The 26,555-nt window shown below is 38.5% G+C and overlaps 1 protein-coding gene across 2 annotated transcripts in view; it reads right to left on the bottom strand.

Annotated features, from left to right (window-relative positions):
- Positions 1–25,880, bottom strand: part of Tomosyn (syntaxin-binding protein tomosyn) — a 1,160,105-nt gene extending 1,134,225 nt beyond the window's left edge. For both annotated transcript variants that reach the window (XM_067137527.2, XM_067137528.2), the window contains exon 1: positions 25,787–25,880. In XM_067137527.2, the coding sequence (XP_066993628.2) occupies positions 25,787–25,848 (62 nt within the window). In that variant the 5' untranslated portion in view covers positions 25,849–25,880. The remainder of the gene's footprint in view (positions 1–25,786) is intronic.
- Between the last annotated feature and the right edge of the window lie 675 nt (positions 25,881–26,555).

Genomic DNA, 26,555 nt, shown 5'->3' on the forward strand with positions numbered 1-26,555 from the left:
ACGAAATCCCGTCTAACTCCCATAGCTGTTCCTCTTCCTTCACCAACTGTTCGATACATACCCTCCCCTTTTCAGCTATGACATACGCAAGTCCTTCGTTAACTAAGGCATGCAAGTCCATTAACCTAAAAGTTGTGGTGTGCTCATTGGACACTACTAGTTGGCACTACTGTAAATTCTGCCGTTAACGAATTGGCTTCTTTCGCCGTGAATGTCGGATGGTTTTCACAAAATTTGTGGAGCACGTTTAAAATAACTGTCTTTCACCAATTTTAAGAGGCTTGCCAGACCAATATTTCACAACTTTCACCATCTTTAAACAGCGACGCTATTCGTAATTAAACATGACTGTACTCCCGGTTAGACTTGGTGCAATATTTGCCACACAGAACAATCTCTCCCCCACCCGCAACCCCAGATTACTAATTAAGGTAACACTACCATAATAATATTCTCGAATGCCTTTAGTTAAAGATGCTGCAAATTTAATAAGATAGGATATACTGCAAAGCCAGCAGCCAATAATAATATCGACGTTGAAGAAACAAAACCTCGTATGCCACAATGCTCTTCCTATCCATTATTTTCCTTAAGACAGGTCACGCCTCCCAGACACATGCGGATATGGAGTCCATCGGAACATTTTTCGCTGTGTTCATTTTCCTATGCTGATGAGTAAAGGAAAACGAACCTTACCGTACCGGAATGTAGGCTATGTTTGTATGGCTTATTTACGCATTCCTACAGTATAATGTATTTGAAGTTCATTTTCCTATATAATAGAATAGGGAGAACCACAAATTCATTTCAATGAACTAAGCTTTAGCAAACGTTCGAATCCTTCACCTAGGAGAGTTGGAAATGGTATAAAATACGAGTAGCTATTATATAACAGCCAGGAGAAAATCTTTGTGAGGGTGGTGCAACCAACGAGAAATTATTATTTCACTGTCCTGCGATGGTTTCATTGCTGCCATCCCGTGTTGCTTTTTAGGATGACTTTTGATTCCTGAACTAGGATCCGATGTTAATTTTTCCCCATCACATCACATTTTCTCAAAAATCCTATATTACGTTTGTTTCATCACATGCACCAATGCACTTCTTACATTGTTAGGAAGAGTGTTGCTTTAATTTAGATTCCCATATTATTTTATTAATTCGACGTACTCCAGCCATCTCGTAGTCTTGTATTATCATGCTCATAGTGTAGAGCCAGCAACTATGTACAACATAGCCGGCAACGCCCTAGAATCTGTATGGTTCACCTGTCTCATAGAGACAGGTGGTATGTGAGGTACCGATGCCGGTGCTCCTTCGGAGCTCCTCTGTCGGTCTTTGGTAGGTGTATTGATTTGTGTTTTAATAGAATAAGGTCACATTTTCGGTGGCCTTATCCTGGTTTCTTGTTTTGTGGAAATTTATTTCGTTGTGTGATTTTATTCTCGTTTAATGATTGGAGGAGTGTTAATTTGTGGCAATGTGAAGTTTGTTTATATGTAGTTGAGTGTATTTATTTCTGAGTTGTATAGTTTCTTCTTATTAGTTAATTATTGGTATGTGTATGAGTGTCCAGGGAAAAATTTCGTAATTTAGTATGGCTGACACAGTGAGTTCAGTGTACGATGTGGATTGGAGCTTGGTTTCCCATGAGATCCAATCCTAGCTGATGTTGCGTTAGGAGGTTTGCAACGCTGCATCGTGTATGAGTTCGCTTACTTATTTATCATTGTAACTGATTAATAAGTGTTAATGCGGGTGGAATGATGGTAGTTAACAGCAATGGCAGCATGATAGTTTATTTAGAAGGGCTTCACATGGGGCAATGTTGTTGTTACGCTGACCAGGGTCCATTCCCAGGTGACCTAGCTGCAGGTAGATGGGGGCGTTGTGGGAGCAGAGGTTGCAAGAACAGTCCTTATCTTGTGTGTGCTTTGAACGTAAGTGTGTTAGTTGCTGTGTATTGTGTTATTTTTGAGTATTGTTATTACTTGCTAAAGTTTAGTCAGGGTTGGTAAGTATGTCTGCGCGGTTTTGGCTGAGTGGCGTCATTCTCTCGTTGTGCTTCGCTTGCTAGTGAAAAGAGATGTTTGTCTTCACAAGCGTTCTCTATGTGAGGGACGCACTGTGTTAATATTGTTATTGAACTTACATCTATCAACATGCCACGACGTGGCTGCAAGAACAATCCACATACATTCTACTATGTATGTGAAGATTCGTGCCGATGAGACAGCGGCGCAATATAACCGAGTTTGTGAGAAGGGCCTACTATGCCCACTTTGGCTTGAAACTTGCGAGACCACGACAAGCCCTGGGCACCACATAAGGCTTGTAGAACCTGTATAGAGCAGTTACGGCAATGGGTGAACGGTAAGTGAACTGCGTTGCCATTCGGTATTCCAATGCTGCGGCGAGTCCCCTACCGTAAGTTGCATTCAACTAGACACGGCCCGAGACCACAGAACACAAAATAATATCATCGTTACTGAGTTTGCCAGGCTTTAACTGCAGGGAAGTGACACAAGATTCAATGGACCAAATGTCTCTGTATGCCATGGTCCAATCCTGTTAACAATGTGTCTACTACAGAAACTACTGATTATGTTTTGCAATGTGATTTACGTCGCACCGACACAGTTAGGGATAGGAGTGGGAAGGAAGCGGCCGTAACCTCAATTAAGATACATCCCCAGGATTTTCCGGGTGTGAAAACGGGAAACCACGGAGAACCATCTTCAGGGCTGCCGACAGCGGGGTTCGAACGCAATCTCTCCCTACTGCAACGTCACAGCTGCGCGACCCTAACCGCACGGCTAATTCGCCGGTAGAAACTACTGATAATGAAAACAGATCAACATGGACAATGACAGACCAGTAGGCATCCACGCACGTATACAACACAGTAAAATGTACAAACTGTCCTACTTTCGTCACTACTATTAAAATGACTCGTCTTCATTCACAAAACCCTACACTATTTTCTTTGCCACATGATTGCCATATGGTCTTCGTTCGCCTTTCACATTCGCAACGTTTCATCGTCAAATGTGATGTTAGTTGTTCACAGCAGTGTCGTCCTCAACGAACCACTGCTTGTAAGGACCACCCTCCATGGTGAATGTTCACAACTCTAACTTCACAAGTTTTGAAACCTGGTCGTCTGATTTACGGAATAAATACAGCCTTGTTCTTAAACCCACTTTATCATGTCTTACATTTTATTACATCGTCAAGCATAAATTACCTACAGCCACAACTCAACAACTGAATATATCTGTATCCACAAAAAAATTCAGATCACTACATTGCTAAGAGCATATAAACTAGCCGGAATGGAAATCAAAGAATAAAATCGTTGCCGCGTATTTCCCACAAATAAAAAAGAAAAACAATTTCAATTTACTTCGCGTTTCCATTAATTCAGCGCTCAAGGGTTTATCCAGTGATGCGATATTTCACGTCATCAACCAACCAATATCCTTTGATTCCATGATTATTCCGTATAAAGGAACTAATTTGAAGCGTTCCTGAGCGCATCGTAACTCATTATGACTGTTAATTACAAAACATGAAATTCAATTCACACACACAATTATATATCAATCAACACTAATTAGTTTTTTCTGCCCAAGTAATCGTTGCAAACATGAAACGCTAGGCATCACCCATAAAACATAATTTCCAATCATTCAAATCATCGAGTATAAGCACACTGATTTCAACCCTTTGTATGGCATAATGAGGGCGAAGAACAAAACAAACATGTACGATACAGTGGCGAGTCTTGTCATTTTCATGCGCAAAAAAAAAAAAGGGGTCAAAACAACCAAGAAATTATAAAGGGAAGGCATTTATTATATTAAATGAACTTGTTAAAATCATCATCGTCGTCGTCGTCATATTCTCCTCCTCCTCCTCCTCCTCCTCCTCGACTTGTAACACAATTATTCCACCAATTAACTACCTAAACATGCCAAGTCAAACAACTAACAACATAACCTTTAAACATAGGCTGTAATTTTCTTCTGTGATCACAATATATTTCTACAAATATCTAAACAGAAATCGATTTTCGACAACAAAAGCATAATCATGACTATAATTCTCAGTTATACTAGCTCAACATCTTATCCTCCAATTGAATGAATCATCTATATTCAATTCAGATGTCCACTACTGTTTATTTCTACAAAGCTGAACATCACTCAAGCACCATTATCTACAGCAATTAATTGAAAATAATCCCTCATATCATTGAAGTATCATCGTCCTTTGAACTCTAGATAAGCATATAAATGATAACTTGAACTGAAGTAGTGTTTCACTAAACCAGTTGCATAACTCAGTTTTCGAGTACCAATGTAATTTATTAGCATCAGTACAATTAGTGACCACATCTGTCGCACATATGTCAAACTACTCTATCAGAAAACACAGTTACATCTTCCCGTTTATTAGGCACTGGCGGGAAATCGTATCCAGGGACTCTGAACCGAAGGTCTCTATGCTGACCATTCAGCCAAGGAGCCGGACTCTATCGTAAAGGAAATGGGGAAATGTTGGATGATAGCTATGTTATAGGTCAACATTTTGGTTATCAGCTCATATGAAAACTACAACATCCTCGATGCCTTGAGGGATAAGGATATAACAAATAAACGATAAATGCAATAAAAGAAAAGTGATACAAATCAAAACGAGCTAATATAATTGGGGTCAGAAGAGGACAACCAATGATAACGTGAGACCGGACAAAGAATATAACATAGAGTAGAAAACTGACTTGTCGCCATTTGCGAGCTCCTGGAAAACAGAAAAAACTATAGGTACTCAAATCAAATGAAAGTGCCAACCAAGCTACATTTGACAGCATGAACACCCATTAAAATAAAGCCTTATCACTTCATGAGCAGGGACGTAACGAATGTGATGGGGGTCCGCCTGCAAAAATAAAAATTCGGGCCCCTTCAAATAAAATGTAAAACCTATGAGTAACTTGAGTTACAGCAGATAGAAGTAATGCAATGACAAATTATATGAACAAAGCAATATATCATTATTATAATATTGTTATTAAATAATATGTTATAGGTTTTATTTGACTATCTGCGTAGTTTAACGGCTGCTGAGCTGCTAACCATGAACCACTTGTATGTTCGTACTTAAATTGCTTTCATTTTTTCAGTAACTATAGAACTATACTCTGCAACCGATGCCGAAGTCTCGATTATAATAATGTATTCGACTATAACACAGAAAAAAATATGCGAACAAAATTAAATCAGAAACTGTTCACCGGGCGAGTTGGCCGTGCGGTTAGGGGGCGCGCAGCTGTGAGCTTGCATCCGGGAGATACTCCCGGAGATACTGGATACTAGCCGCAATTAAGCGACTGCAGCTATCGAGCTCGATGAATTCCATCTTCATATTGTTTAAAAAAATAGCACTCAAACTTACTCGGCAACTAATGTCATTCTAGTTCGGAACATACCGATTAGTCAATCAGCTCGTCTCCTTCCTCTCAAGTCTTCCCAGCCCAAATTTTGCTACATTTTCGTAATGCTACTCTTCTGTCATAAATCGCCCAGAACAAATCGTGCTGCTTTTCTTTGCACTTTTTTCCAATGCTTGAATCAAGTACTCCTGGTGAGGGTTCTATACAGTGGAATCATACTTTTAATTGGAGTCTTACCAGAGACTTTATGCCCTCTCCTTTACGTTCTTACTACAACCCCTAAATACTCTCATAACCACATGAAAAGATCTGTAACCTTTATTTACAATCCCGTTTATGTAATTGTCCCATTGAAGATCGTTCCTTATATTAACACCTAGGTACTTACAGTGATCCCCATAAAGAATTTTCACCCCATCAACGCAGTAATTAAAACTGAGAGGACTGAGAGTAGCGTGGGCTGCTCAGTTCTCTGTCTCCGTGGCAGTTTGTGCGCGTGGTTAAACCGTATTTTAGTTACAAGTTATACGATAATGTAATAATATTTCGTAGATTTTGAATCAGTGATTTGTTTATTTGTTTAATTCCATTGTATTACTATTTTGTGAGCTACCAGAGGGGTATTGCTTAGATCAGACACAACAGTATGAATACTTCTAAGTACCTGGGAAGCTTCATTTCAAAAAAAAAAAAAAATAATACGATCATGAATATGAAATTCGCTACCGAATCGGAACAGCGAGAGCAACTTTTAACAAGATGAGACCAACGTTTTGCAATGACGACTTCAAGCAATAGATACGACAAAGGCGTTGGCCGATACTCTCATATATGGCATGGAGGCAAGGTCCATAGACGAATGCTCCGTATTACATATTTCAAAATCTGAGATATTACGAAGAGCAATAACTGAAAGTTATTGAAGTTATTGTATTGGAATATTTCGGTCACTCTATGCGAGGAAGCAAACACCATATTTTACAACTTATATTACAAGGCAAAATAGAAGATGGTCGTTGAGTTAGATGCAGAAGGAAGTCGAGGATAAATGGAAGCTACGAATGGACAGACACCGAAAATAACCAGCAGCTTTCTCACCTGGCACAAGATTGAAGAGCGTTTGCCATAAGGGCTGCCATCGTATGGGACTCCAGGCACATCACATGATGATGATGATGATGAAAATTAATGTCCTTTAAACGGTCTTAAGAAACAAAGGGCAAAGAAGTGCTGTCCTTATGTGACAGTAAATTTACCTAAATGCCGACCGACTGTACTATTACTCGCTCCCACAATCTTGAACGGAAGATGTGGACAGTAATAAATTACATACACATAAGACCATGTGTTCGCTGATTGTCACACACAGTTGGCCTTAAGTCATTCGCTGCTACAAACAACCCTGTAAGATTTATACTGTTTCCTTCTTCCTGTTAGGGGCTATTAACACGGACACACTAATCAGCCAACTATTCATAAATCATAATCCACTTAAGATACCCCACTGCTCAGAGCTGTTCGAGAGACGTCATAATTCCATATCTTGCATTTAATACTGTGAGTGTTGTAGGACTACAGAAGCCTTATAGCAGCATTCCAAACGAACTTCCAAGCTTTCCAGGCCACAGAAACATTAACGAACAATTATACATAAGAAACTTTTAACGAGTGACTGTAAAAAAAAAAAAAAAAAAAGTACCGCCTCGCGCTTCTAAACTGTGATTTAAAAGTTGTGGTTCGTAAATGTGTTACCAAATATCGGTAATCCATTAAGTTAAAAGAATTGCGTGCTGGAAATTTCTTGGCGTTATAAACGAAGTTATACGAGATGTTCGACAAAGAAATGTACGAGGGTAATGCACACGTCGTCACAAGGTTTCGCGGACCAACAAACCCCCATCCGAGCTCCTTTTTATTTTATTTTTTTATTCTTCGGTTTATTCATTGCTGTTATTTGAGAGACCGACATATTGAGGTTTACTGTGAAAGTGACCCGGTGGCCATGATCGTTAGAGCGTCAAGTCTATATGGTCTGACACCGTGATTAGCCGGTTTGAGTCCCGTTGATCGTAAAAAAAAAAAAACAAAAAAACATCGCAATCAGAATGTTGGCCGGCAGGAGAGAAGAGGTGGTGGTATACAATTTCCAATCACTAGATTGCGTTCTAAAAGCCTGGAGTCAATATTCTAACCTTCTCCACAGTGTCCAATATGGAGTGAGGCCATATGATGCTCTTGAGATGGCGATTCCTCCGTTGGATGGTGACGTTAAGCCTTTAGCAGACCCCTTGTTGCTTGCTACTCGACAGGAGTAGGCTACATGCTGGCACCTCTCTCTTCCTACTCTCATATATCTAATCATTCATTTAATCTCATTAACTTCACTGAGGAGATTCACGTCAGGAAGGGCATGTGGACATAATTATCGCAACGAAGATTCGTCTCACTTCATACCTGACCTCGTAGAGAAACGGGACAAGTGTTGGGCACACACTGTGTAAATGAAATCAGTGTGACAGCCTTTATAAACTTGATTCAGTTCTGGTGTGTATACTGGTAATTTACTGGGGCTAGAATAGAGAAGAGGGCAACTGGGCTTTATGATACACTATACTGTCAACTGTCTGAATTTGAAATACGAAATCACGGAAATACATCACGAGATAGTCCGATAATGGAATCCGAGCCCACTTGTTCCCCAGAATCACAGACCCCGCATCTAGAGACAGGGAGTTTTTGTTTTTTACAACTTGTTTTAAGTCGCACCGACACAGGTAGGTCTTACGACGACGATGGGATAGGAAGAAGCTAGGAGTGGGAAGAAAGCGGTCGTGGCCTTAATGTACAGGCCAAGCATTTGCCTGGTGTGAAAATGGAAAACAAAACAAAACCATCTTCAGGGCTGCCGACAATGGGTCTCGAACCCACTGTCTCCCGGAGGCAGAAAGGGCGAAGTTAACTCCGCAGCGAGCATTCCATGAGAATATAGGTTGACGACATTCTTAATGATATTATAAATTGCCAAAGGCAAAATAAAGATGTAACTGACCACTCGCTAACATATGAGTAGTTCGGAAATGACAATGCAGTTTCAGAATTATTTGGGTTGCGATATAGTAACCAATATGTAATGAACATACTGTAGGGTGACAGTTTGTACACAAAGTCCCGGGTTTTGTACTTTACGATGTGGTATGGAAATGAGACATCAGAATGACACTATCGATACAAAAATCTCTTTCCTCAAGATTTGTCCAATAAAAGGAGTAGGTTCTGACTTTCTTTAATAGTTGCATCTCATATTCTCAGGACCCTTCATCCAATAGTAACGCTGGCCGAGTCGTCTCTCGAGTTCCAATCTAGCCCCAGGGCCTTGCCTTAACACTATCGAATAGATGCTAATGACTCGAGGAAGTATTTGAGGGTATAAACGAACTTTAAAAAAAATTCATGATATGTGGAAATATCTAAAATAGTACGTTTTATTGCCCGAGATAAGTTTAAGATTAATCGTTAAGGTGACAAAATTTTAAATACTTCACATGGCATTATATACTTCGATTCTTGCTCTGCATGCCAGCAAATCATTTCGAAAAGTCTTTAGTCTAACTTGGATAAATTCATTTTCAATATTTACCAGTCCATTTTCGTATCCAGGGTTTTATATAACTTAGTTCGACTTCTTAGCAAACAGTTTGATATGTGCAGACTTAACTCCTAATTTGATTATTTCCGTTTTTAGATTTTGTTTTACCATAATGTAAAGTCGTTTGCTCTGGTTTTCAAGTGTCAATAAGGGATTGGAATTCATGAAGAGTCATGTTATACTTCTTAACTTTTAAAGATAAAGGACTATGAATCCTTACTAAACATATTGCAAAAATCCCGCAAGATTCATCGACAGAATTCCAGAAGTACTGTAAAGTTCCTAAAGTAGACAAATTAGATAGGTCTCAAATTCAAAAGCATGGATAATTTGGCTAACAAATTGCTAAATAAAATTAAGTTCCTAAATATTGCGCCCTCCAGTCTTCAAAATTGAAGAGCTTAAAAACTAAAATAGAGGCAATATGAACTGATCTGCTATTCCTGCCCCCTCCCCCATTATTCGGCATAGTTCGCCAGAGCTATAAATGCGTGGAAGAACTCAGTTTGGATGTCGTGAATAGGGCAGCTAGCGCAGCTGGTTGTTTTAAAAGAAAAGTAGAATGATTGCGACACTGCGGACAGCGCCACGCAGTGGAGGAGATGGACAAAGTATTGAGCTCTTATTCCACAGGGCATGCGCACTAAACGATGGTATACAATTAGAGAGAAATGGACCATCTCCTTTCATCCAAACCGCCCGAGCTCGCGCTCTAAATGCTGTAATGAGCTACATGCGCGGGCAAGCAACAGAGTTCATATTAGTTATCATTTCACTTTGAAAATGTACTTTCCAGAAAAAAAAAATCGTGTTTAAAAGTAATTGGAATATGAATACGATTAGAAACAATAACCGTGTTAACTAGTGTCAAGTCATGAGGGCGAAAATGAATAATTAATCATTTAGCTTCTGCTAAACACAATGCAGTATCATCCACTTTCAGTCCAATTCCTGGAGCAAAACTTCAGGTAAAATGCTATTTCAGAGAGTATTCGTGAAAATGAACGCCATAAAGAAACGGCGTAGACAGAGTTAATCTCTCACAATATTTTTCCTGATATGTTCCGAGTTTTCCAGACTCCTATTAATTGGTTCTGGTCAAGTTTCGCTGAACTTGATTCTTCTCAGTCTTCACCCATTCACTGTACTATACTCGTATATTCGATTCCGTATATATATTCTGTAGTCTACTATAAGTTTGGGTTTGTAAAAGCACGATTATGATGTATAAATACACAGATCAGAAATTATGCCTATCCATAAACCATTTTCGTTTTCTTTGCGATCATAACATTCAATAATTATATTTAAATAATAAAACAGTAATTGTAACGGAAGTTATCCTAGTACTTCACGTCGCGGGACCACAGAGCTACATTTGAACTAGGATTGTCGCACACTGTAATTTTCATAAACCAGCCCACCTCGAGATTAGTTTCTGATCTCCAATCCATCCTTCGCTTTACTTACCAACAATATTACTGTAGGTTACTCTTTGAACCATTCAACTATGATTACCGTGAAACTGAATTCAAGTGAAAGTCTACGGTACTCTAAAAAATATTCCTGTATAGCCATTAGCAGACTGCCGTGATGATGAAGAGTAGGCCTACGTCAAGGAATGCAGTTAATTACTAAGCAGTAAACAGATTACATATTAGTTATTATTTCACTTTGAAAATATGTTGATGGAAAGAGCAGTGTCGGTGCAGTGGGAAGACGATATTTACTGAAAACATAAGACTTTCGATTGGTTTTCTGGTATATATGTGTACGATTCTCTAAGTGTAACTTAAGGCTCATATCTAAAGATGATGGACACCTTGAAGTGTTTGGAGTTGCTGACGCAGAATTATTGATAAAATAATCAGTTATAAGAGAAACGACACAGAAAGGAGCATGATTGTAGTGTGGATCTCAATTACCAAATGTTAACTGGGAAGGCAATGCGAATGACAGAAAGCATAATCAACAAATGGTAATAACAGCTGAATCACAAAGTGATGGAATCAACTACAGGGAAGAATATTCTACACGTGGTGCCGATAAAACCGGATGAGCTCTATAGAGAAACTGAAGTGAGGGATGGTATAAGTGATCACGAAGCTGCTTTAGTCGTATTTATTTATTTATTTAATTTATTTATTTATTTATTTTATTTATTTATTTTATTTATTTATTTCACAAGTTGCCTTACGTCGCCCCGACATAGATAGGTCTTATGGCGCCGAGGGATAGAAAAGGGTTAGGAGTGGGAAGGAAGCAGACGCGGCCTTCATTAATGTACAACCAGAGCATTTGCCTGGTGTGAAAATGGGAAACCACGGAAAACCATCTTAAGGGTTGTCGACATTGGGGTTCAAACCCACTATCTCCCGAATGCAAGCTCACAGCTGAGCGACCCTAATCACACGGCCAACTCGTTTGGTAGTCGTAGTTGAAAATTAAAGTGACAGAAAGGAATGTTATACAAGTGGGAATATTAAGCTGTAGGCTCCCATATGGCTGATAAGAGAGACATGAAGGCGTCCTTTTTAAAAAAGTAATTAAGACTGGCGGAAAATGGTAAATAAAAATTTGAACAGGATATGGGATGCAGGTTAGAAATAAGAAAGAATTGGGAAAGGTAGCGGAAGTACAGAGAGATTGAAATAACTTCTTAGGAAATTGAATTAAGCGAAAATGACAGCAGAGGATAATATGATGATCAGCATAACTTGCAGTCATATTAGTAAAAAAAAATGGATCGGCATGTATAGATATTTTAAGGCAGAAAAAGGTTGCAGGAAGGACATTCCAGGAATCATTAATGAAAAGGGGGGGGGGGTATACCGTACTGTGAGGATGTGCAGAAGACAGAAGTCAGCAGTATGTAAAGACAGTAGGAAATACGGATCATGTCCAAAGAGATTAGGTGACTAATAGTAGCAAAGTACTGAAATGTTCCTATGATAATAAAGGTATTTACAAAAAGACACAAAATTTAAAAGCTAGAAAATTACCCTAAATTGATAAACTTTTCCGGGATATTCTAAATCGGTGAATCCCTAGCTGTCATAACAACGTGAAGGAACTCGGTGACTACAACTTTTGCTTCATATGTAACGCGTAGGCTATTTTAACTATCTGGTTTGTGATTCAATCGAACAAGGCGTCCCATTGCTTGCAAATGGGGCACATTTTAATAAGTTCCATTTTCTAGAGACATAAGTGTCCGATTTTCAAAATAATCACAAATTTAAATTTGTAATGTCAAAGTTTAAGGCTACGAATAGAAAATGTAGTTTCATTAAAAGACGAAGTTAGTACCTTTATCTCGGCAGATACTGACACCATGGAAATGCACTGCTAGATCAATTATTATAATCCCCTTGGTAAAATTACTGAAAGTATTTCATTACGTTTATGGATGAAACACGAAAAGTGTCGTAAATGATTTTGCTTTCATTCTTCAAACAGAGCTGGAATTAGCACGACATTGGGTAAAATATAATGTTCACTTAATAATGGCATTTACTGATTTCTTAAATGATGCACGACCGTCTAACAAGAGAGAACCATAACAACAATGAATACTAACTATTAACTACGGACATACGCAATAACTCCTCCTGGCCATCAATCAGTAAGACACATAACTCCAGTTTGATGAGTGTTCATTTCTGGACTACAACTTTTTGCGTTAAATTTTATTTTAGGTGTAACGTATGTCTTCGATTTGTCCATTCGGTTCTTAAACTACTTTCTCACTCGAGAGGATTGTACAAGAACATACTACAACACACAAGATCGCAAGTTAAGTAACAGAGGCAGTTCTTCAATTTTAAAGGATCGGCTTTACCATCGAAAGCTGTGAAAATTACAGAATTCAAACATCAGAATATTATTGCACCACAATTTGAGTGCAGTATATTTCCCAACTCCAAATACACGCGGCTGTAATTAGCTGTAACAGTTCATAAAATACAAGAAACTGAAAGATAATTTTAATAATATCTGCAAAAGTAAAACACTGTCCATCAAGCTTAGACAAAGCAAGTACAGAACTACATACAAAACAAACTTGAAAATCACTTACCTTGATAGCAACGTGTAGCAGATCTTGAAGTTACATTATCTTCACGAATTTAAATGTAGTTACCTTCACAAAAACAAGCACCTAATAGGCCTGCAAGTCTACATGTTACCCAATAAAACATGCCCCTCAATGATACTGTCTGTATTCACAGATTTAATTCGTACTGTACTGTAGATTTGTTCACCGAGCTTAAACTTCCAGATCGTTCAACAGTTTACCACGGAAACAATATTCATGCCTTAGATTGGCCAGGGAACATGGACATTAATCCAAAAGAAAACATGTGGGCCCAAAAAAATACAAATGATAGAATCGCTAGTTACAGTGTGGTTTAATCAAGTTATCCTTGATGATGTATGCCAATCTCGTAATGACATGCTTTATATTAACTGTACTTACTTGTTTCACGTAACGAATTCTGAAGATGCTGAACAGAATATAAATACCGTAAAACGGCAGACTCCTATAAATGAGGCCCGAGGCTTCAGAAGGTCATGAGTTGGATAATTATGGTAACAGTGAATCTTCGTTGCATATCAAATGAGATCTCCTGGCTGACTCGTCAATTATTTTTCCTCTGGAATTTGTTCTAATTTAGGGTTTTCAAATTAACTGCGACTAGTACTGAAGAGGAAGAGGCAGTGGCGTTGAGAAACGTACCATTTTAGAACTGAATTCTTGGTATAATGGAAGAACAATAATTATGGTATTTCCTCATATGATATACTTCGTGAGAAAATTGTGAAAAGGAGACGTCGGAGATAATAATCCGAGAATAAGAAATTCATACTCAACTGGATCATCAACATTATCGACCGGCTCCTCGCCTTTATGGAGATAGGTGGAACAGACGGATAACCAGGGACTGAGAACACCGTGGCCCTTAACATCGTGCAGCTGTCAACAGCATGAAAAATATATTATTCTTAATAATAATGGTATTTGCTTTATATCCCACTAACTATTATTATTATTATTATTATTATTATTATTATTATTATTATCTATATATTAAAAGATTTATTAAAAACGTCTTTAGCAAATCGTCCGTCCGTTCTACTGGACCGATTTGCTTCATTTCTGTTTTATTCTCTCCGGAATTACCTGCCGGTGAATCAGGAGACATTGATAGGTCTCTTAGTTCAGTCAACTTTGAGTAATCATACAATCAAATCATTAAATGATCACTCCAATAACTGCAGGCGAGGGTTCAATCTTACCCGCAATATATTCTGTACTTATCAGGTTGCTAAGAGACTAAGACTTTCATTAATGTTCTGATATATATTATTTTCATCCTTCATAATATCATTGCATGTAGCCATGCTTGATTACTACATGTGAAGCAGGGAGTATACACTTTCTCTGATGATGGAAGGAACTATTCTGCGCTAGATACTTTTTGATTATCTCACCTTCCCCAGCTTCTGAATATACTCAGCAGATGGCAGAACGATCCTAATAACTAGAGCCCAGATTTCCGTGCAAATGCATGTTCCTGAATAAGCTGGTTACACTTTTGAAACGTTGCAAATAGTCGTTTTATGATTAATCAATTCAACCGAACTTTTTCCGTGTATGTTTGCATGTTTTGGCCTTTTTGGGAGAAAATTCATCGATAATGCATGTTTTGAAAATTTTGGATTTAATAGCGAGTAATTGGACATTCATATTGGATTATACGCCTTTTCTGCTGACTTTGACGCATATATTAGGTTAACTTGCATGATAGTGACTTTCTTGAATATTGGTTTACAGAATTTGGGAACATACGTCAACGTTATTTGCCTAACATTAAGAGAAAAAGAAATTGTATCCTTGGCATACGACTTGACAACCAAAGTTAGATGCATAGAGGTTTTATAATCCACTTAGCTAAGCACATTCTTATCTGTTGCTTAAGTAAACATTGACATAAGCGGGAAGACCCCGCATCGAACGCTCTAATCCTTAGAAATAAGGTGTCCCGTAAAAACTGAATCCTAAATTTTGCATCAATATATAACGCCTATTTTTTTTCTATGTTAGACGAAGGAATCAAAACTTGAATCACACTTCTGTGACGCTGCGTTACTGAGATAGCAGCTTACAAACTTTGGTTTTGCAATGAATCATGTTTTATTTTCCTGGAATGTCCTACCCCAAATTCTGAACTCTCACTGGTCACACGTCCGAAGCCAAAATAGTCTGAGAAAAGAAGGAAGTTGGAAAGCAGCACGCTTACACGCTTCAAATTGTAATTTAGTGTTGGACTGTGCTGTGAAGTGTTGGTATCATGCCACCTGTTAAAAGGCTACGAAGAGATCTCGTGTCTAAATTGATTGAGGGAAAGGAATTTCTAAGTTAATTTTTTAAAAGAGATAACTTCAGATATACTTCGTCCTAAATGTCTTCATTTAAATATGAACCTGTCACTTCTTGTGACGCAGAAAGATCATTTTCTGTGTTCAGGAATATTCTATCAGATAAACGAATGAACTTAAACGAAGAAAATGTGGAGAAATTAGTTGCTGTGCAGTGTTTCAAAAGGAAATGAAAATATAACAACGTGGAACTGAATTTTGATACTGCATATTTTCTAGTTTATTGTGCATGTTTCGTCATTTGATAGTGCATGAATGCATGCATATTTTGAGATTTGATAGTGCATGGAAATCCGGGCTCTACTAATAACTTACATACTGCTAGGACAAAACAGTCTACGTACATACAGACGAGAAAGTGTCAAGTCGACTAGCTTTCTGTATGACCATTAATAAAGCGCAGGGTCAAACTCTTGAAAAAGTGGGTAGTCTACTGACCCGAACCAATATTCAGTCACGGCTAGTTGTTGCACTATCTCGAGCAAGATCGTGTGAAAACGTTAAGATCAAGACAGAGAATACTGGATGAAAAGAAGTATTATAAACTACATTACCGGTATTAAAAGTTCATAAAACTACTGAAAAAGGCAGGTAAATCAATATGATTGCGACAGACATATCAAGACGAGTTATCTGGCCTATTTGTAAGGAATGCTGCGGAATAGCACGGGTCCACTTATTATCATTATTATTATTATTATTATTATTATTATTATTATTATTATTATTATCGTAAATATTTTGCTTGATGCTGAGTATTTCACATTCATTTCCTGTAAATAAGTCTTAAATTCGTGGCAGACACGGGAATCAAACTCGAGGCAACCAGGCCGGAACTGTAACTGAACACTCGAAATAACAGAATAACTTTAATCAATATTTACAGGACAGACAGTACACAACCTAGTGAATGTACAGTATATAAAATGGCCAATACCAGAAACCTTTAAATTATAGCCATGAATATTTCAAATTCCAACTTGGTGCTCCTGTTGCAGTAAGCCACAGCTAACATTTTAATTGCCGTAGCTCTCTCAAAGTCTGCTTCAACTCGTGTTCAGTTCACAGGACACTTCCTGCCCGAGAAAAGTAATTACTTAATTGAGAAGTCTGCTGCAGGTCATACTAGAATGACTCTCAGTGCGCCATTGGTGGCGAGTTTAGGAACTAGGCGAGCTGCACGCAGGAAATAAGCTCTGCCAAATTCTAGAGCACTCCCCACAATTCTTGTTAATTCGTTCCGGAGATGAGCCTGTCCCCGACCAGCCAGATTCACACTATCTGCAGTTCTGGATGGAAACCATAGCTTTTGACTGCACACACATGTCGAACTCAAGTACGAAGAGCTTAATGTTGAATATGAGAGGACAGTAGGAGCGATTAAAGTAGAGCATTAACTATAACCTACAACGCGCTCTCTCAACGAGTTTTGTGACACTTCCAGGTAAGTACAATTTAATAACAGTTCCCTGTAAGGTCAGTGTCCTGAAAATTCTGAAACTGGGATAATTTGAGACTATGAAACTTCCGAGGCGGCTCCGAGCTGGATAAATGAAGAAAATCCTAACCTTCAAACGAAGCCTTTCCTAGCCATCCTTTTTGCGATAATTTCTGTAGTTCGTTTACAATGAGAGAACAATACGCCATAACATCTGCTAAATATAACTTTGTAAATACAATATACAAATATACTGAAGACTAAGAAAGGCTGGGGGGGGGGCCTACAAAATAACGAAAATATGAGAATTGTACAAACCAACAATTGACCAGCTTGCTAAAAATGAACGAAAATATATGAGGTACTACTACTATTACGCGGCATTCCCTGGAAACGATATAATTCAGGTTAATAGTCTCATAAAATAGAATAAATGAAAGCACTTTTCATTAGCTTCTGTTCCAAATGCAACCGAAGCCTATAATAATTAGCGTTTTAATAATACTACAACAGTAAGTTACCTTTCATTGTCTTTGGCCATTCCAGGAAAGTGGGAGTCGATGAAGAGAATGATAAGCAGGGGGATTCCCGGTAAATTTTCCCAAGGAAGGTTTCCCTAGAACCATTTTTCCCAATGTGTATTTTGCCTGACTTTTCTACTCACAACCAATTTCTCGTATACATAATTTCTCGAAACCCCTTTTGCCATAGAATAATTTTATCTCACGTTTATCGGCATTTACAGATTTTTTTCAAAATTAGTGACAGTCTGAACACAAACTATAATGTCTAATGTAGAAAAGGTAACTCAGAGTTCTTAAAATCTAAAATCTTGTCCTCTTCTTTGTAAGTAGGCTATATTGTAGTCTATTCCCCAATTTGCTCCTTACTGTTTGGCATAGAGAGAGACCCGAGTAATGGCTTTTTCTTTTTTGAGATTTTTTGTACTGTTTTGTTTACGTCGCACTGACACAAACAGCTCTTATGGAGACGATGGGATATGAAAGGGGTAGGACTGGGAAGGAAGCGGCCGTGGTTTTAATGACGGTATTTTCCTCGTGTGAAAATAGGTAACCGCAGCCATCTTCAAGTCTGTCGACAGAGGGGTTTGAACCTACTGTCTCCCGAGTACAAGATGACAGCTTTTTAGCAAGCTGGTAAATTGTTAGTTTCTACAATTCTCACGTTTTTCGTTATTTTCTAAGCTTTTTTCCAATTGTTCTCAGTCTTCAGTATTTTTGTGTATGGTATTTACAAATATTGTTTGTCAAGCTGTCCAAAAAATGTACTAGCTTCTTTAAAACCAAATAAATGGTCACCATTAGAATCATTAATAGTCATTATTAATAATATTAATGAAAAGTCATTCAGGCAAATAAGGGCATGACTAAGTATTTCGGGGAAAATGCATGTCGCTCAAGAAAGAAAGAAAGAAAGAAAGAAAGAAAGAAAGAAAGAAAGAAAGAAATGAGAGCATGGTAGGGCCTATCGTATGTTCCTCGTAACTAATATATTGTCGGAGTTAATTATTATTAAAATAATAATAATATAATAATAATATTAAAATAATAATTAACCTCTCATGTAGATATTAACTCTGAGGATACCGAGACCAAACATTGTAAGTATATGTCCAACTGTTTCTGAGAAAAGTGTTCTTGTGAGGAACTTACACATTACTATGTGCTCATTTCTTCTTTGGGCGACTGTATATAATGCCCAGGGAGTAAATGATATTGGGAGGAATAGTTTTGACAAAAAATGAGCGAGGGAGAAAAATAGTTAGGGAAATATGTATTGCTATACTGTCGAAAAAGTATGATAGCCAAATGCAATAGTCACTGGCTTCACACTAGTGCGAAACGATGAAAAAGAGGTAGTAGTTCTCAGCAAACTGTCACCGGAAATCGAATTTAATGATAAACTTCGGACTCCTGGTATTCCAAAAAAAAAAGTAAACTCGTGTCCTCATCCCGAGGTGGTGCAACTCGTTTCAGGCACACCCCCAATGGAGGTGAGCTGCATGTACCATTTCAATCACATACCAGCCCTCCTGCCATTCTGAAATTTATGGCAGTACCATGAATCGAACCCGGGCCCGCGAGGACGGCAGCTAATTTCTAATAGGTAACAACTGAATATACCCATCGCTTACGGACCAATAGTTGTCGATGGCACTGACTTCTGTTTGTACCTTCGTTGACGTGCAAGTTGTCATTATTAAGACACTGGTAACGAAATTAATTTTTATATAAGATCCAAATGCAGGCATTTATGCAAGTAGAGGTATTGTACCTACTTCCCCTAGTGCACCGTCACTCCATTGTCTTGCAAAGATGCACTGGTGTTCCAACGGCGCAGCACGGTCTGCCAGAGTCCTGGAAAGGTGTGGCAATCCAACTTATGAGCCCACTGTTACACTGGGGCAAAACGCTGGTAATTTCACAATTAAAAATGCCTAAAGAGCTCGGACATTTTTTAAAATGAATTTAGTTAACACTTATTGGAATTAGTTTCCTAAGGCTTCTTTGTACACTATATTAGCGGTAAATGCACCTGGAACAACAACTCAGCCGAACAGTCCTGCCTGGAACGTGTGCTTTGACAAGAGAATCATATGATTCGTTTTTGTTCTTGTAGAAACTGAAATTTTAAGTCCACATGCTGGGCTTTATTTTGTGATACGTTTGATCATTTGTCCATTATTTTGCTTTTTATCGGATAAAAGATGTGCAAGTTCAGTAAATACTGGCCACCATTTTGAAACTAGTACAGTAGGTTCAGCGAAATACGAACACATACCATCACATTTTAATCTACTACGCGATTGTATGCACATAATTTGTTTAAGATCAATATTTTGAAATAAAGCAGTCATATGACAATTCCCTCTAAGAAGGTTTTCGCAAAATTTCATCAAATATCGCCCAGCAGTTTAGACGGAAGGCAGACAGGTACACGAAAAATAGGGGTATCAGGAACAACCTGTCACACCTACACTTCAAAACAACAAATAACCCAGATTTAACATCAGGGTCAATTCGTGACAGACAAGCTTAACAGTTTGTGTCGAAGATGAAGACCCTTCCGTACAAGTTTGTAGATAATATTCCAAATATTAAAAGATGAGTTATAGCTTATGAACATTCCAAAAAGAATTAGCATTAGATTGATATCTTACAAGAATCGGGGAAAAGAGAAGATAGGGGTAATGCACCGCGAGAAGAAGCGAGTCCATTTATCTACGACTTAATGAACTGTAAACGTTGGGATAGAGCCCAATCGTTCAGTTTTACCCACAGACATTTCTGATAGTGGAAGCCTAGTGTCGTTCCAGAATTGATGGCTCAATATGCAGTCTGCGTAAATGGAGCAGTCAGAACTATTGTCAAAACTGTAGAACAAAAAAAAGGCATATACAAATGAACAAAGGGCAGGACACCTCGCGTCGGATTTGCTCTATTGAACGATGGGAGGGATTCAATGGGATTCTCTTACTAACAGAGCTAGATATATAAGTTGCTATTGTTGATTAATGTCAAGGTCTCGTGACTTCTTGGTCACAAGATCCTAGTTCAGACTGTGTGTTTCAAACCACCTTAACCTATGTAATACAACAGAGATACAGAGTGTATAAACGTAAGTAAATTGAGAAGAAGAAATCTGTGGCCTAATGTAAAACATCAGTCTAACATATTCATCAGTCAATGTCAATTTGACAGTTACTAGTGGGATGACGAAAATATTTATTTGTTTACAATGCTAAACTCTGAAAGTAAGAAGTTACAGAACCAAACTCGGTATTTCTCTCTCTCTCTCTCTCTCTCTCTCTCTCTCTCTTCCCTATACATGCTTCTCACAGTCCAGTAACTTCTTATTCCATGACCAATCAGTAGCGCCAACTCAAAATTCGAAATATAGGCCAATTATTGAACTTGAAATAAACCGATATTTTTTGAGTATTCTAAAATCAAAAGCACGTCTTTACAGGAGAACACAGAGTTCGGGCTATTATATGGGTTCTTTTCTTTGCGATTGCTAGTATTGTGAAGTTGACTCCCGCAAGCGAAGGATCATATGGTTTCAGAAAACTCCAACTCCGATTCATTCATTGACTTCAGAACTACAGAAGAATGGTGGTTTCCTAATTCTGACCAAGCTCATTTCACTCATTTCTGTTAGTGTGTTCTACACAGGTACGCGAAACAATAGCTGCTATTAACAAAATTGAAGAGTATGTCCATCTGTTGGTTATCTTTACCGGGAATAAGCTCATCTAGGCATTTTGGGCCATTCTATGACGACTGGTACCAATATAAATTTTGTGTGCCCGTTTGCGTCTGTCTGTCCATCTGTCTGTCTGTTATCCCAATACGGGAAACCGGCTGCATTGATTCATACGGAATTTAAATATTTAAGCGTGCCTGAATGCAAATTAAAATATATGCCCTATTTTGTCAAAAACAGGAGAGGGGTGGGTGGGATTAGAGCGAAGTTGTTCAGCTGGGCGATAGTTGAGGCTAGCCCAGTGCGGCTGGGCTCGCTTGTCTGAAATGCGGGCAGCTTACGTACCAAGCGTACGACACAGTCAAGCGAGAGAGCAGGATCAGAGAAGTTCGATTGCGACAAAAAAAGCTCTCCTCGCACTATTCAATACAATTTTGATTGGACTAGGGTATAAAAAAATACACTATAATCACCAGAAAAACCGACCTTTTAAAAATATTCGAGTTTGATTTATACTGCATTCAATATTAATAGACAGGGTTTCATTTTCCTATATTTACATATTCTATGAGAACTGACACATCACAAGTTTCGTGTTACAATGTACAAATATACGGGATTGAAGCGTGCAAACTACGATTTACAATATTTCTTGGATGAGGATGACAGAATTTCCATTTAAAAAACAAATTCAGTAGAATGCAATACAGTATATTTACATACTTTAACAATTTCATTGCTTGATTTCGCACAGTGTTGTAATGCTATGTGATTTTCCCTCTTCACAGAGTTTCTGAAAATAATACTTAAAACATCATCAGATGTCCACTGATAATTCAAAGCAAAGCAAAGTCATCTCCGTACAGCCCAAGAAGGCCCTTGGAGGGATTGAAAGTAAAGGCTTCCACTATCCGTAACCTCGGCACTTGATGAGGTAGAGTGGTTAGCTCTACGCGCCGCCGCCTCTGTCCCCAGGAATTAACCTGGTACTCAATTATGGTGTAGGCTGAGTGAACCTCAGCGCCATGTGCACCTCCAGAAGTGGAAGTCCACTGATAATAGCTAGCCTCTAAATAGCGAGTGAAATTTCATCACCAGTGAAGAGACAGATATTTACTGCCCAAGTACAGCAACAATGTGAATACAATAACAAGCAGCATGTCTTCAGATAAATAACTTAACTAATGTTATTCACGGTAAACATGATTATGTTTTAATAATAATAATAATACGAATAATAATAATATTGGCTTTACGTCCCAATAACTACTTTTACGATTTTTGGAGACGCCGAGATGCCAAAATTTAGTCCGAAAGGAGTTCTTTTACGTACGAGTAAATCTACCGACACGAGGCTGATGTATTTGAGGACCTTCAAATACCACCGGACTGAGCCAGGATCGAAGCTGCCAAGTTGGGGTCAGAAGGCCAGCACCTCAACCGTCTGAGCCACTCAGCTCGGCTAATTGGGTTGTTGATGAATTTATCAGATCATTTAAACTCAAGCAACAATAAGGCACAGCTTTTCCGCTTTAATCCTTATTATATTAGGAGTGTTTCTAAAGCATACCCCTCTTAAAATTTAACAGTGAAAATTGTAATTCACTGTGTAGAGTACAAAAATATTTTGAGGTACTGGTAAACTCTTTATCGTATCCGGCCAATACACGTAAACACGACAGAAATAAGTATTCCTTACAACGTATGTTACACTAAAAATGACAGATTTCTGTCCACTGGAAGTAAAAACGTAACACTATTTCCTTAATACTCAAATGAACATTCGCCGTTCATTCACTTTCACGGTCTGTGACGTAACCACAGCGTTGCAATCGCTGAGCGCACACAGTGATCACTCGTCCGCTCGCACCTCTGGTTTAGAGTAAGATGAAAGTTAACCTAATGCAACTCATTTTTAATGGTATCGACGAGTGAAACAAAACTCTTCGGTCTTTCAGGAAACCGATGAAAGGTCCTACGACAAACAATTTTCGAATTATGAAGCGTCATTCCCTACTCGTCTGTTCGCCACTCGGCCATCCGTTCTCAGCACGCTTTGGAACGGGGGGTTTATCTATGCGTGCTGCTGCCGGTAAAACAAGAGTACCCAAACGTCCTACACCATTGCTATTCCAAGTGATAAATTATCTTGGGTACAGTTAATGGTCTCAAGTACGTGATTTCTTTATTCTTGCATTGAATAAATGTAAAATAAAAGATAACTATTAAACGGTGGCTACCTACGTTTAATCAATCAATCAATCAATCAATCAATCAATCAATGATCTGTATTTAGGGATGACACCCAGGGGGCAGATTCGCTATCAATTGTTTACCTAATTTTTTCTTAAACGTTTTCAAAGAACTTGGAAATTTATCCAACATTTTCAATCCCTTACTCCCAGTCCTATAAATGAATATTTGTGCCGGGCTGAGTGGCTAAGACGGTTGAGACGCTGGCCTTCTTACACCAATAGGTTCGATTCTGGATCAGTCCGGTTTTATCTGAAGGTGCTCGAATACGTCAGCCTCGTGTCGGTAGATTTACTGGCACGCAAAAGAACTATGTTTAGGCACCTCGGGTCTCCGAAAATCGTAAAAGTAGTTAGTGGGGTGTAAAGCCAATAACATTATTATTATTATTATTATTATTATTATTATTATTATTATTATTATTATTTGCCCCAATTTATCTTCTTGAATTCCAACTTGATCTTCGTACTGTGATCTTTCCTACTTTTAAAACCTCCACTCAAGTTTATTAATCTACTTATGTCATTCCTGAGAAACGGGAAAGTACCTCACTCCTCTTTCCCCTAGTATGCCTCTTGTGACGCCTAGGCTATCTATGACAGCTGTTGGCGGAACTGCGGAGGATCAAACCAGCCTTCAGGCTGAATATCCAACGTACATACATGTCATTCCACTCCAGCTCTCCACTGACAGGTCGGAACACACCACTCAGTCGAACATCTCGTCTCCTTTCTCTCAAGTTTTCCCAGCCCACACTTTGCAACATTATCGTAACACGACTCTTTTGTCAGAAATCCCCAGAACAAACCGTGCTACTTTTTTCTGGATATTTTCCATTTCTCGTATCAAGTAGTCCTGGTGTGGGTCCCATACACTGGAACCTAATTGGGGTCTTACCAGAGACTTATTACGCCCTCTCCTTTACATCCTTACCTTGGTCTACAAGGGGGAGTTGTGATCTCTTGACGAGAATATCAACGAAACTCAGCTTAGAAAAATAATGGTTCCACGGCAGTATGTGTACAGCGATCGGAGGCTGGGGTGGGGAGCGCCTATAATGTATATAACTATGGAATGAACTACCTACTTACAATTTTATTATTATTATTTTTTAGTTCCGTTTGGGCCTGCTATGGACCACGTAGTTCTTATCTCTAGCAGCTTTCTTCTTTGACCAGTACTCCTTCATCCTTGCACTGTGAAAGTCTTTTCGCTCCTGGGTCCATTTCACACCTCCTCCCGGACGTACTGTTTTTTCTGTTAGTGACTGGAGAGAGTTTGATGTTCTTTATTATTATTATTATTATTATTATTATTATTATTATTATTCCTTTATTTACACGGCATGATTAAGGCTATAAGGCTATTCTGCCAAACAGCCGACACTACCGGACTGGAAAAAACGAACAGAGATTTCAACTCATGCCTCACGACATGGCCAGTACTGAACAGAGAAAACGGGTAACAGGATAAGATTAGTATGAAAAAACTAGGGCCACCCTAAAAATGGGACTGTACAAAAAAAATTGTACCTTCCATTGTGGTGCATTTTTAAGACTTTAACCAAGCGAGTTGGCTGCGCGGTTCGAGTTACGTAGCAGTAATCTTGAATGCGGGAGACGGAGGGCTTCGAACCCGACTGTTGGCAGCCCTGAGATGGTTTCCCATTCTCACACACGGCAAATATTGGGGAGGTACTTCAATAAAAATCCACGTCGCTTCCTTCCCAGACTTAACACAGCCCTATCCCATTGTCACCATAATATGAATCGGTGCGACGTGAAACATATACATATTTAAAAAATCTAAGACCTGGAACATCTGTACCATTATTCAAATTGCCCTGCGGAAACCCCGCGTGAAGATTTCAACGCAATCCCTGACAAAGCTTCATTCGGGATCAAATTCAACATTGAGAACCGGATACAGTCACCACCATCATTGTCGTACATAACCTCCAACTTGTACGTGCTAGTGGTGACGGTAGCTAAGCCTGATAAATTGGCTATAGGAAATGGACATAAAGTCAATCCCCGTACTAATGCAGCATAAATTCCAACTCATGACCATCAGCCCTACTGCTGTACAAATACAAATTCTAAAGTAGTAGTAATTAAATTTTATTTCACACAAAAGGAGCTTCTAGTGAAATCTCGGCTTGTTATTTAAACAAAAGAAAGGATAAGAGAAAATGCTGTTTGTACTGTAACAGCAGAAAGCTTTTCGCTCATTCTACAATATTCAGTGAGACATTACCGATCTCCTGAGTAATCCCCATTCTTACACCGTCATGGTGCACTCTAGCTTATTGGTAGAAGGATACATTCTTAGCGAGCCTGTCTTCGTTCCGATGGCCAGCAGGTGCTGGATGGGATCGAACGCCATCGCTGTGGGCTGGTACGGGAAGCCATGCCGGAAGGTCTGAAACAACAAAATGTACACACTTAATAACGACAAAACACGAAAACATTATTATTAATACATATAGTGCAGTAGAACTCCAGTTACATGAAGTAAATTGGGGATAGGTATGATCCTGTTACACAGAAATACGGAGAAAATTGTGTCCGGACTGAACATCAGTTCAGCAACATGTTAATGTATTGTGAAATTACAGTAGGCTTCTAACGAAAGTTCACAATATCTACAGACAAAACTGTTTCTTAACACAACATACAGCGAATCACTAGAAGGAACTTTTCACAATGCACAACAAAAAGAAAAAAGAAGTATACTTGTGTATGTTGGCCTACAATCTAAGCAGATTATTATTATTATTATTATTATTATTATTATTATTATTATTATTATTATTATTATTATTATTATTATTATTATTATTATTATTATTATTATTATTCACCACCCATGGTGTTGGGATAGTGACTTTCTTATACGTTTATTTGTACAATTGTTCTTATTGCATTTGTTGTCGTATTTGTATTATTGAAGTGATATTTGTGTGTTCCGCTTGGCTGCCCTGTTGGACGCCCTTAACAGTGGGCTGGAGAGACTATTGGACTTGTCTTGGCAACAATGGTCGATTGCAGATTTGAACTTGAGCTACTATGTTTCGCTTATCGCGCAGTTAG

Source organism: Anabrus simplex, chromosome 1, assembly GCF_040414725.1.
Source record: "Anabrus simplex isolate iqAnaSimp1 chromosome 1, ASM4041472v1, whole genome shotgun sequence".
Taxonomy (NCBI): domain Eukaryota; kingdom Metazoa; phylum Arthropoda; class Insecta; order Orthoptera; family Tettigoniidae; genus Anabrus; species Anabrus simplex.